Raw genomic sequence first — 13,404 nt, forward strand, 5'->3', positions numbered from 1 at the left:
GCAGGGACCTGGATGAGCTGGACAAACGGGATGGCCATGGAAGCTCACTCCTACGGCCAGGCCCACCTTACAGCAAGCCACAGCCAGAGAAGGAGGCAGACCTGGCTCCCTAAATTGAACACTCAAAAAAAAAAAAAAAAAAAAAAAAAACCCAACAACAATCAGAAAAGACAAAACAAACAAAAACCTTCATTCTCCTTTGCAGAGACTGATCCAAACTCTAAATCAGGGTGCTGAGACACTGCTTCCTATTCATACCAGGGGAAGAGGGACGGAATTTGTCTGCGCTTATAGACTAGTAACTTAAGTGACAAGGCCAACAGACCTTCCCACTCCTGCAGCCAACTTAGATGCTGTAAAGAGAAAGGGCTCTTAGCTCTAGCAAGGTACAATTTCAATTACCTACTCCTGATGCTAGCCTAGGACAGGTAAGTGCATTAACCCCTTTTCTTAAATTGATTTTCTTTTAGTGCAGAGTGTGCCTCACGGTTTTTCAGCAAATGTTACAAATGTTTCAGCCTTTCAAAACCACCACTGTCCAAATGAGAAAAACAAGAAGTATCTTTGACACTGCTCTCAATTGTCCTTTGCTGTGATTTTGGGGAATTGTTTTTGAGTGTGATAGAAAAAATAGGGTGAGATACTGAAGATCATTCAGTTAAAAAAAAAAAAATATATATATATATATATACTGTATATATATTTGAAGTCAGACAGTCGAGAGTTCTGATTCTACTGCTTAAGAGCTGTTTGACTCCTGATACATAAGGAACCACCCTCAACCCATCTTCATTTCCTTCCTGGAAAATGGTGTTAACCCTGTAGGGCTGTGGTGAGAATAAGGGCCCAAGAGAGGCTCCAGACATGGGACTTACCTAGAGCAGGAGTCCGGCTAACCAGGGGACAGAAAAGAAAAGTGGTTTTGTTTTTTCAAACTGCAAGTGCAGGCAATGGATCATGAAATCAATTTTGTGCCTCATGACCATCATTTTGTCTTTGATATGAACTAGAATAGAATGGATAAAATAGAAAATTGAGTGCAGAGCACTAAGAATAATAGTGTTTTGCGAAATACGTGTTTCTGCACGTATGTGTGCACACATGTGCGTGCAGGATCGTGATATATAGCAGTTTACTGTGGTGGTTCTACAGTTCTCCAATGTGTTGCGGGCCTGAGGAGAGCAGTGAGCTGGTCAGGATGTGGAACTGGGAATCTCCCTACAATAAATATGAATCCTGGCTCTTCCGCTTCCTTGAAGGGGTGAAGCTCACTGTGCCTCAATTTTTAAATGTGTCCGATTAGGATCACCATAAAACTGTAGGGATAGTATGCAACGAGTCTAAAACATGTAAAGCATTCTAGAAATGTTAGGTGCTAGGAATACTTGTATAATTCATATACGACTACAACCAAAATTACAGCAACAGAAACGAGAGACAGCTTGGGGAGAGGTAGGAAATAGCCAGGAACAAGGGGAGGGCGAAGAAAACACATCCAGGAAACACAAAGAGGAATGCAAAGCATTAGTGGGGTACAGAGCAGTGGTCAGGAAAGAAGCCAGGTGAGAGGAGCCAGAAAACAAAAGAAAAGTGATACATCTCTCCTTGTTCCTGGTGAGGAAAACACTGGACAGGTTCGTTACTCTTTATGCTAGAATTCATATTGTCTTCACTTTTTTGGTTTCACTGTATACACATGGATAGAAACAAGCTGGTTTATGTGATAAACAACCGATGTTGTTGAAATCACCAACGACCACAAAAACAAAGAGAAATTTAAGAGCCTCATTCCAAAACGTGTTACTGCTTTTACTTAAGTAACAATAATACCCAAGAGGGTAGTGCCCTGATCTTTAGTTAACAATAGTTTCTATTTATGAAGCACTCCTGAGAGGCCACAAACATTTTTTCTCCTGCAGTTAAATCTTTGAGACAAATATATGAGCCAGTAACTACTAGCCCTGTTTTATGGTGGAGGACACTGGAGCTTGGACGCCAAGTGACATCAAGGGTCACACGTGAGACAGAGAAGGAATAAAAAGGAGGGTCGTGTTGATAACTCAGTCAACACTCTTAAAGATTCTACCACTGGCTGCCTCCTGCGAGATTTCTTGGGACCCTCACATATTGCACCGTCTATCTAGACTCTCTTTTCATCAACCAATATTGCGCGTTGGAGACAAAGGCATATAAAGTGAGAACTCTGTGTTTACAATGGTTGGTGATCACTATCTACATGGATACAAAGCTTAGTACTGTTTTGTAAGCACGCTCGCTGGAGTATGCACCTCCAGCATGCTCCAAAGTAGGGTGGGAAGTTATGGAAGAGAACCCAAACCTGGTGATGTCAAGGTGTATTTAGTCTTTGCTTAGATGTGCTTCCAAAACATTAGTGGCAAAGCCAAAAATCATCTAACGTTATTTCTTTATTTATACAGTGCTTTTATGTACACAAGCATACAACCATTTCTTATTAAGAAGCATTAAAAATAATTTGGGACATGTTCCTAGATCCTTTCATCCAAGGACATGAAAGTACTTTACAGACACACCCAGCATTTCTGCTAACTAATCTCGATTGGCCCATTTCAGAGATGGGTACAACCAAAATACAAAACCTGGGAATTTCAACTCATTATTTTCTAAAGTCATGAATCTAGTAGCCACAGGGAAGCTTCAAATAGAGATTGAATGTGCTAAAAATTTCCTTCCATTTTGCCTGAACAGGGAGATCTTTGAAAAAAAATTTTATGGACACAATATTGAAGGGGATTAAGAGGTGAGAGATGGGGGGGGGTAACAGATGGTAAATGGATGTAATGCGCTGAACACTCCATAAGATGTATAAATATGAAATCACTGCATTGTATATCCGAATCTAATGTAATATTGTAGGCAGTTATGCTTCAACTAAAAAAAAAAAAGGAAAAAGAAAAAAGAAACACATAGAAGTATTAGAGATAGGAGAGCTATTAAAGATTTTTTAATTGTGGTAAAAATACACAAAACTCAAAATTTACTATCTTACATCATTTTTAAGTGAGTTCACGTGTAGGTATCGCCACCATCCAGCTCCAGAACACTTTTTATTATTCCAATCTGAAACTCTGTACCCATTACACACTAGCTATCCAACCCCCCCGCCTCTAGCCACTCACTGGGGACAATCATTCTACTTCCTATCTCAATGAAACTGAATACTTGGGTAGCTCATACTAGTGGAATCATACAGTATTTGTCCTTTTGTGAGTGGCTTACTTCACCTAACAATGTCCACAAGATTCCTCTATGCTGGAGCTCATGTCACAATTTTCTTCCCTGTTAAGGCTAAATAACAGAACATTGTGCAAACAGACCACACTTTGTTTACCCACTCATCTACCTAAGGACATTCTGGCTCTTGAGAATAGTATTGTGAGTATCTATTAGCATTTCTGCTTTCAATTATTTTGGGTATACATCCAGAACTGCAAAAAGGATATAATTCTATAATGATCATTCTTCTGTGATTCTATTTTTGTTTGCAAAGACTCCATTCTGTTTTCCTCCGTGGCTGCACTTTACACTCCCTCAAGCTGTGAAAAGGGGTTCAGATTTTTCCACAATCTTACCAGCACTTGGGTGTTTTTTGTTGTTTGCTTTGCTTTGGATTTTTAAAGTAATCTCTATACCCAGTGTGGGACTCAAACTCACGACTCAAGAGCCACATGTTCAACTGAGCCAGCTAGGTTCCCCGGAGTTTTCCGGTTTTATTGAGAATAGTGACTCTCGTGGGGGTGAGGGGGTTATCTCTTTGTGGTTGTGAAAGAAGTTATCTTGATTTTGATGATGAAATCACTTAGAATAATTTCAATTATTCCAGAGGCCAGTGTTAGGTACCCACAGCTATACTCAACCTTAAGATACAACTCCATACTTTCTTTCCATTTGGGTGCCATATTCTACATGCATTCTAATAAATAGGCATCTATGAGCTCTTCATATCGACATGTCAGGAAACACATTTACATGTCTTTTTTGTGTCTTATTCCCTATGTTCCCTATGTGTTTTTTAAAAAAATTTTTAAGATTTTATTTATTTATTCATGAGAGAGGCAGAGACACAGGCAGAGGGAGAAGCAGGCTCCATGCAGTCCCGACGTGGGACTCGATCCCGGGTCTCCAGGATCATGCCCTGAGCTGAAGATGGCGCTAAACTGCTGAGCCACCCAGGCTGCACTCCCTATGTTTTTCATCTCAAAACTCTGTGTGCGTGTGAGAGAGAGTTTCTCAGCTTTCCTTCATAGGCAGATAACTGGAGAGTATAACAAAACTCCAAATTAAAAGAAAAAACAAAAGACAACAAAAGAAAAATCAGCAACGCCTGGAGCTGAGTATGTGTGAGTCCCAAATAAGAGGGTAGAATGGAAGACCAGACCCCAAGGTTGCAGACCTCAGACCAGTGGGCACAGGGTCTATGCTACCCCTTGGCTATAAAACTGGAGGACACTATTTGTTTAATAAGTACTTCCTGTATTTTTACTGCGACTCAATGAGTGAGCCACAAGGAATGACAGGAGCTTATACTGTGCATAATACAATCTCTAGAATGCTTCCTGAAAACCACACTTCTGTAAAGAAGCAGAATAAGAAAAATGAAGGACGGCCTCCTCCCATCAGAGCAGGCAGGTGTTGGCGCTACAAGAAACACCCCGCATGCACTAACCCTGCCATCAGAAGGGTCCGGGAGATGGAATTATGTGCTGTCTTATGAGGGAGAGAAACCTCAGGTCCAGAGAGATGGCACTCCTTATCTTGAGTTCTTCTCACTATGCTCTACTGCCACCTGGTCACAATCATTTACTAATGGCTAGATTCTTTTTTTTTTATTTTATAAATTAATTTTTATTGGTGTTCAATTTACCAACATACAGAATAACACCCAGTGCTCATCCCGTCAAGTGTCCCCCTCAGTGCCCGTCACCCATTCACCCCACCCCCCGCCCTCCTCCCCTTCCACCACCCCTAGTTCATTTCCCAGAGTTACGAGTCTTTATGTTCTGTGTCCCTCTCTGATATTTCCCACACATTTCTTCTCCCTTCCCTTATATTCCCTTTCACTATTATTCATATTCCCCAAATGAATGAGAACATATACTGTTTGTCTTTCTCCGATTGACTTACTTCACTCAGCATAATACCCTCCAGTTCCATCCACGTTGAAGCAAATGGTGGGTATTTATCGTTTCTAATGGCTGAGGAATATTCCATTGTATACATAAACCACAGCTTCTTTATCCATTCATCTTTCGATGGACACCGAGGCTCCTCCACAGTTTGGCTATTGTGGACATGGCTGCTAGAAACATCGGGGTGCAGGTGTCCCGGCGTTTCATTGCATCTGAATCTTTGGGGTAAATCCCTAACAGTGCAATTGCTGGGTCGTAGGGCAGGTCTATTTTTAATTCTTTGAGGAACTTCCACACAGTTTTCCAGAGTGGCTGCACCAGTTCACATTCCCACCAACAGTGTAAGAGGGTTCCCTTTTCTCCACATCCTCTCCAACATTTGTGGTTTCCTGCCTTGTTAATTTTCCCCATTCTCACTGGTGTGAGGTGGTATCTCATTGTGGTTTTGATTTGTATTTCCCTGATGGCAAGTGATGCAGAGCATTTTCTCATGTGCATGTTGGCCATGTCTATGTCTTCCTCTGTGAGATTTCTCTTCATGTCTTTTGCCCATTTCATGATTGGATTGTTTGTTTCTTTGCTGTTGAGTTTAATTAGTTCTTTATAGATTTTGGAAACTAGCCCTTTATCTGATATGTTATTTGCAAATATCTTCTCCCATTCTGTAGGTTGTCTTTGAGTTTTGTTGACTGTATCCTTTGCTGTGCAAAAGCTTCTTATCTTGATGAAGTCCCAATAGTTCATTTTTGCTTTTGTTTCTTTTGCTTTCGTGAATGTAGCTTGCAAGAAGTTACTGTGGCCGAGTTCAAAAAGGGTGTTGCCTGTGTTCTCCTCTAGGATTTTGATGGAATCTTGTCTCACATTTAGATCTTTCATCCATTTTGAGTTTATCTTTGTGTATGGTGCAAGAGAGTGGTCTAGTTTCATTCTTCTGCATGTGGATGTCCAATTTTCCCAGCACCATTTATTGAAGAGACTGTCTTTCTTCCAGTGGATCGTCTTTCCTCCTTTATCGAATATTAGTTGACCATAAAGTTCAGGGTCCACTTCTGGGTTCTCTATTCTGTTCCATTGATCTATGTGTCTGTTTTTGTGTAATGGCTAGATTCTAAGTCTCTCCAAATAGCTATGTAAACACTAATGCTCAAAGCCCATCCATTTCATGGAAAGCCCTCCCTAGAGACAATTACATTTGAAGAGTTAGTTTTATTTCCTACAACAAAATTCTACCACTAAAACATGTAAAACCCATGTTTCGCTACAGAACCCTCTCAAATGCTAAATAAAACATTTATCATTTTATTTTCAGAATTATGTGATTATCAGCGGATAAAACTGCGGTACCAGGGAAGACTGAGTCCAGAAATTTCTCTGGGTAAGTTTTGAAATCTCTCTCTCTCTCTCTCTCTCTCTCTCTCTCTCTCACACACACACACACACACACACACACACACACACACAAAAGACCTGGTATCTGATGAAAATATTTGCTGCTAAAAATATACCCTATTGGGGTGAAAGGATGAACCCCTCATTTTTCTTTTAAAAAACCAAGTAAAATTACAATGAAGCTTATGTTCCCCTATCAAAAGAACATGTGAGAATGCCCTGACTTACATACCTGGGGTATGATGGACATTTTCTTCCTTAAATCATGAAGTCCAATTTCTGTTGTCAAGATCCTGTCAATCCAAATTTTACCTTCTGGTTCTGACAATCTAAAAAGGGCCGCGATGAGGGAACTCTTTCCAGCCCCTGTTCTTCCCACGATGCCAACCTGTAAAGAGATCCAGGAGGGATTAAGAGTAACAATATGCAAAATACCTAGGAGAAGCACACTGGTTGGTGAAGACACATTAATTCTTTTTTTTTAAGATTTTATTTATTTATTCATCGAGAGACACACAGCGAGAGGCAGAGACATAGGCAGAGGGAAAAGCAGACTCCCTAAGAGTAGCCCAAAGCGGGACTCCTTCCTGTGACTGCAGGATCATGACCTGAGCCAAAAGCAGATGCTCAACCACTGTGCCACCCAGGCATCCCCATAAAGGAAATTCTATATTGAATGTGATCTAAAAAGAGTTTCTGAACTTTGCCACTATTGACATTTTAGGCTAGACAATTCTTTGTTGTAGAGAGCTGCCCTGTACATTCATTGCAAAATGTTTATCACTATCCCACCCTCTGCCTACCATATACCAGAAGCACCCCCCAAACTGTAGCAACCAGAAATGTCAGACAGTGACAAATTCCTTGAGAGTCCCTTGAGGGGGGATTGAGGCAGGAAGAGGGGTCACCATCCTCGGGTGAGATCCAATGGTCTATAGAAAAGTAAAAAATTATACAATCAGCCCGGTGGCAGTGAAAACCCAGCAATCTCCTCAGCCACTGATAAGTCACTTTTTAAATTAGGTTTATTCCTTCTGTTTGGGTATTTAAACTTTGTGGATTTCTTAGATAATAGTATAGTGATAAACAAGTCAGAAGCGTTATACATAAACAAGTAATCATTTTCTCACAATTCTACCACAGGAGAGGGATTATTCTTTGGTAGAACAAGCACATCATTTCTGGCTATTAAATACCTGGTCACATTCTATCTCGAAAGGAAATATCCTAAAATTTTATTTTATTTTTTTTTAAATATTTTATTTACTTATGAGAGACACAGAGAGACAGGCAGAGACACAGAGGGAGAAGCAAGTTCCTCGCAAAGAGCCCAATGTGGGACTAGATCCCTGGACTTGGGATCAGATCCTGAGGTGAATGCAGACGCTCAACAGATGAGCCACCCAGGTGTCCCTTAAAATTTTTAAATGTTAAGTCTCAGTGTCTTAAAAAAGAGTAGCCAGTAGTTGAAATACCCTTAATGAGATCATCATCAACAACAACAAAAACACAAATATTATTTGCTATTTATATGGGGCCTTTCATCTCCGCAGTTCAAAAGGCATTTTACAAAGTAATTAATATGCACAATTACCCCCTTGGGAAAGATACACGTCCAGTATCAGTCTGTTTATTAGAACCAGAGTAGAGAGAAATTAAATGCACTAACAATAGGATCAAAGCATCAATATAAAGCAGGAAAAATGCTAGTCAGGAATGAAACTGTACTGTACAAAATAGGTTTTTAGCTACATGCATTTAAACCTGTATACAGAAACTGCTCCCCCCAACCCCCACCCCGTGTGCCCTTCTGCTTAAAGACCAAAGAGCTTGCCCAACACCCAACTACAAATTTGCTGGTGGGAGCTTCCCAAGATATATCACCTCATCTAGTTATCCGGAACCAAAGAAGGGCTTAAGACATGTTTTCAACCATTTGTAAATTCATTCAGCAAATTTTTCAACAGCATTCAACAAAAGAGAACTTTCTGAGCACTGATTCTATGCTCAGAACTTGACAGATTATCTCATTTGAACACTTCCAAAGTTTTAAAGCTTACCCTATATAATTATTGACAGCATTTTTAAAAATAGCCTAATTTTATAAATGTAAGGAAAAGTGGCTTTGGCTAATTTTATAATCTTTTTTTTTTAGAGAGATTTTATTTATTTATCAGAGAGAGAGAGAGTGAGAGAGTAAGAGCAATCACATACAAGAAGGCAGAGCAGTAGGTAGAGGGAGAGTGAGAAGCAGGCTCCCCAGGACCTGGGATCATGACCTGAGCTGAAGGCAGACACTTACCAGACTGAGCCACCCAGGCACCCCTAATTTTATAATCTTTACAGCCATTTTATACCTTATGGTAAACTTTAATTTATACTTCACAGATGGTCATGTTCTCAGCATGGGTAGGTCCTATCACATACATATACATGACTCATGTGTTTCTCTGTGTATCTTGAGGTGCGCTCAAATGTAAATTAACAATATGACGATACAGGCAAGACTTGTGTCTCTGTGAATGTGTGGATGTTTCTGTGCTATCACCCCAACTGCAATTGATTCATGTGGTTTCTGACAACCACATCAATACGTTAGATAGTTGTATCTGGATCTCTCTTCAGAGATCAACCTCAACACAATTAACACCGACTTTTCCACTCAGAAGAGCTGCTTTTTCCAACTTCTCCATTGTCATCGCCTGACTTTTTCCCTAGGCTCATGCGCTCAACATGTTCACCTCAAGTCCAGCCTTTTCTGCAGGCCGGCATGGCACCAAACCCTAAAGATTCTTCCTCCACAATGTTTGCGGACTCAGTCTGAGTCACCTGAGTGCAAGGCTACATGACCTTTTGAAACACAAAACCAAGTTTCCTTAATCATAATCAGTGCAAATCAATCTAAAAAGTCAATAAATACTAGTCATAACCTCAGCATCATGATTTAAAATGATCCTTCAGAGGATATGTTTTCTTTCTGGATTATGTATATGTGTGTGTTCTTAAAAATACAAGCTTAAAGAAAATGAGATTAATATGAACCTATTGTAGTAAACAGTTTTCACTTAACAGTTCAAGATAATATTTTAAGGGCCGGATGGTATTAGAGTATAGGTGATCACTTATTTAACAAACCCCCATTTGTGAATATTTAGGGTGATTCCAATATTCTATTATAAAAAACTGAATTAAATATCCTTGAAGCTAAAACTTCGCAAACTCCTCTAATTACTCAAAATAAATTATTAGATGTGGAATTGCTGAGAAACAGGTATAAACATTTTCAAAGGAGGCTGTTAAGTACTGCCAAACTACCCCCCAGAAATAGGATACCAATTTTGACTCCCAACTATTTCCCTGAACAACCTGGGCATTAGCACTTGTATTATTTTTTTTAATTTTTATGTATTTATTTTTTGAAGAGCAAGAGCAATCAAGAATGAGCACTGGGGGAAAAAAAAAGAATGAGCACTGGGGGGAAGGGGTAGACAAAGAGAGAATCATAAGCAAGCTCCACATCCAGCAAAGAGCCTCCATCTTAGAAACCTGAGATAATGACCTAACCCAAAACCAAAAGTTGGACGCTTAGCCAACTGAGCCACCCAATCACCCCTATAGCTTTGTTTTACTCAACATCAGTTTGATTCCAAACATTGGATTCACTTTCCCCATTACATCTTGCTAGGAGTACACAATAGCTACTGGCTTCCTACTTCCCACTTCTTCCCACCATAGTCCCAAGTGCTGACTTCTCAGACTGATCATCTGTAGGATAGCTCTGTTACTTTCAGACTGTCCCAGGAAGCCCCACCTAAGAAAATGTCCCAATTGACTCTCCATCCTTTATTGCTGGAAGTTAGCTTCCCTAGGATAACAAGGAAGTGGTAAGGATTACAGAAGCAAGCATGAGCTACATAACCTGGTCATTCACTTCCCCAAATGCTCTGTGGGTGCCTGATCCTTCATTCACTGAATCAAAGCATTGTGTCTTTACCGATGCTGATCCTACCACCAGGAATGCTCTTCCCAAGCATTTCCACGTGCTGAGATCCTACACTCATTGCACCATGTCTATCTCAAATGCCAAATTCCTTGTATATGATCATCTTGTTCCCACACATGGGCTTCTCCCACCAAGTAGAGGTACATTCATCATCATTTTCTAAACTTTCGTAAAAATTGTGACCACCTGCTACCTTTTCAGTAGCCAATTTTATACAACTTTCCTTGTTCTTCTGGACTGCAGGATCTGTAAGAGGTTCACCTTTCTTTTATATTTATTACATGTAGTGTCCTGTGTCAAACAGGCATTCTGTACAGAATTGAGACTTTAAGTGATGACGGACAAATTCATGGAAAATTAATTGCCAGGCTGTTGAGGTATAAGCTGTGTAGAGAACAGACATGGCAAACGGATACTATAATCATAAATAAAAATGCAAAAAAAAAAAAATACAAATGCAAATGGCAGACAACAACTTCTCCAGTGGAAGTGGTTATGGCCATGTCAAACCCCAAAATAGTGACATCTACTATTGTTGGAGCATCTGCTTGGCACCAGTAATGGTCCTGGGGGTCACATCTTGTTGAAACTGTACAACTCTCGAGGACCTATTACTTTCTTCTATCAAAAGATCAGAGGGAGGCTTAATAAGACAAATTAGCCTGCTTGAAATAACAGAGCCAGCAAGGGGCAGGTTGGTACTCAAAGCCATGTCTACTTGCCCCTTGTACATTCTGCCGATGGCCTCCTTATGCATGAATTACCGGATAGACTTATTACGTCCCTCTGGCTGGCTAGAAGAAAGTGGGGACAGGTGTGGTGGCTATCAAGGAACTGGCCTATTCTACAAATGCTACTGCCTGACATTTAAAGCAGGATGTGAAAAAATAAGAAAGAAAAGAAAAAAAGAAGAGAAAAGCAAGCAAGCAAGCAAGCATGATGTGGATTTGGGGGAGAATAACAAGATAGGTAGAACAAAAGAGCCAACATCTCTGAGCAAAAAGGATACCCATGTTCTGGTGGGTGCATAGAGACAGAGTGAAGAGAGAACCTGAAGCTAACAGAGCCACAAGGTAACAGGCCACACAGACCTACTGCCCTGCTTGGGGCAGTGAGACTCATTGTTCATCCCCTAAAGTGCTAAAAGGGCCTCGAATTTATTGCTGTGCTTGGCATTTTCAGATTCCACACCCCAGCAGGGTCCAGTCTGCTACAATACCAAAAGCCCCTGTGAGAAGGGGGGTGGTGGTGGTGGTGATGCATATAGCAGAAGGAACGCTCTATCAGTGATATGGACAGTGCATAAACTGGAGTCATATAGAATGAAATTAGACTATTAAATTAATAACTTGCAAAATATAGAAGTAAATCTATAGGGTGGTGACAGAGAAATTTTGAGTGTCATGGTCAGTCATAAGGGTTGGGATCACTCATGAGCCCAATTTTAAATTATCAGAGGATATTTCTTAGAAATCATGAGTGACAATCATCCAAAACTGCCTATGTGACAGAGAGGATTTTATCAGGGTGGGTGGGGGGCATGTTCAAAGGCAATACAGACACAAGAGGACAGGGTGGGCTTAAGAGTCAGCATTTCTGAGAAGCTCACAGTCTGGGCAGTGAGGAATAAAGAAGTCAGGGGAAGTGAGAAAGGGGAGGGGTTTCTGAGAAGATATTATGTAAAAAAGTAGAAAATGTAGGAAACTAATACTTTTGCACATTATACCAAGGTCTAGTACACATCTGTAAAAATGTATTATCCAAGTAATAGCTCTGAGCAAGGAAAAAAAAAAAAACCAAATAAACCAAAATCAATCTACCTCTAGACTTGGAAAATGCTTTAAAATGGCCCAGTACTCTCTAAAATGATCAAATCAACCACAAAATCATCTAAATGAAAAATGTAGCTAGTGTTTAGAATCTAACTAGGAAGACTAGTTTATCTTTATCTCATTTTGGTTTTTTATTTTGTACTTATTAATTCTTCCATGAATTAGAAACCTGCTTAAAACCTATTACACTTTCCTCCTCTTAGAACTTTGAGGAATCAGGACAGCAGAGGAAAAAGAAGGAAGAGAATGAAGGACCGCTTCTGCTGTGTTGGTGCATTTCCCCATCAGGAGTCTGGGACAGTCTACCAGGATCATATGCAAACCCGAAGGATGGGGGCAGAGGTGTCTGCAAATAACAGGCAGGGGGTGGGTGCAGAGGAGATAAAACCTGGGATCGACACAAGCAGTCAAGTCACTGCATGATTCCAGAGCCTGGATATAATCGCTAGTTACTAAACAGAGCAGAAGGGGACACTGTCAGTTGACGAAGACACAAATTCCAAGTTACTGTTGTTATTCTAACTATCTCCAAATTCATTTCTCTGCTAACATTGTGGAATTGCAGATAATCCTATGTTTTCAGGGGATTTAAGATCGAATATTACAAACCTGCTACATTTCTAAATCGTACTACACGGTTTCGTAATTCACAGCGTACAGCCTCACGGGAAATTTAAGATGTGCACAAATTAAGAGCATGATGTCTAGAATGTGCGGTCAGATGGACACATGGTCTGCAAGTAAACAAACATCCCGGACAGTGCTGTTGGGGACAGAACCTCATCAGGAGCTACGATTAACAACCTCTCGACGGGTAACTACAATAACTTCTTCCAATAACTACACTAGAGGCCGGAAATGGTATCAGTAGCCAGCATTTGTCACGTGACTTACAAAGTGACTTCCTGGCTTTCATCTGGGAATCACATTGAACAATTATTCCTTTGTGTCACAAGGGAATACTCATTAAATTATGGCTACAATCCCCAAAAGGGGTCGGTTTTAGAAAAGG

The 13,404-nt window shown here is 40.4% G+C and overlaps 1 protein-coding gene across 3 annotated transcripts in view; it reads right to left on the minus strand.

Moving 5' to 3' along the window:
* ABCC4 (ATP binding cassette subfamily C member 4) overlaps positions 1–13,404 on the minus strand; it is a 247,650-nt gene that overhangs the window by 32,996 nt on the left and 201,250 nt on the right. For 2 of the 3 annotated variants that reach the window (XM_055336187.1, XM_055336188.1), the window contains exon 26: positions 6,790–6,945. In XM_055336187.1, the coding sequence (XP_055192162.1) occupies positions 6,790–6,945 (156 nt within the window). Of the gene's footprint in view, positions 1–6,171; positions 6,345–6,789; positions 6,946–13,404 lie in introns of those variants that run through there. The other variant, XM_055336190.1, reaches the window with a different exon arrangement.

Source organism: Nyctereutes procyonoides, unplaced genomic scaffold, assembly GCF_905146905.1.
Source record: "Nyctereutes procyonoides isolate TBG_1078 unplaced genomic scaffold, NYPRO_anot_genome, whole genome shotgun sequence".
NCBI classification, from domain to species: Eukaryota; Metazoa; Chordata; class Mammalia; order Carnivora; family Canidae; genus Nyctereutes; species Nyctereutes procyonoides.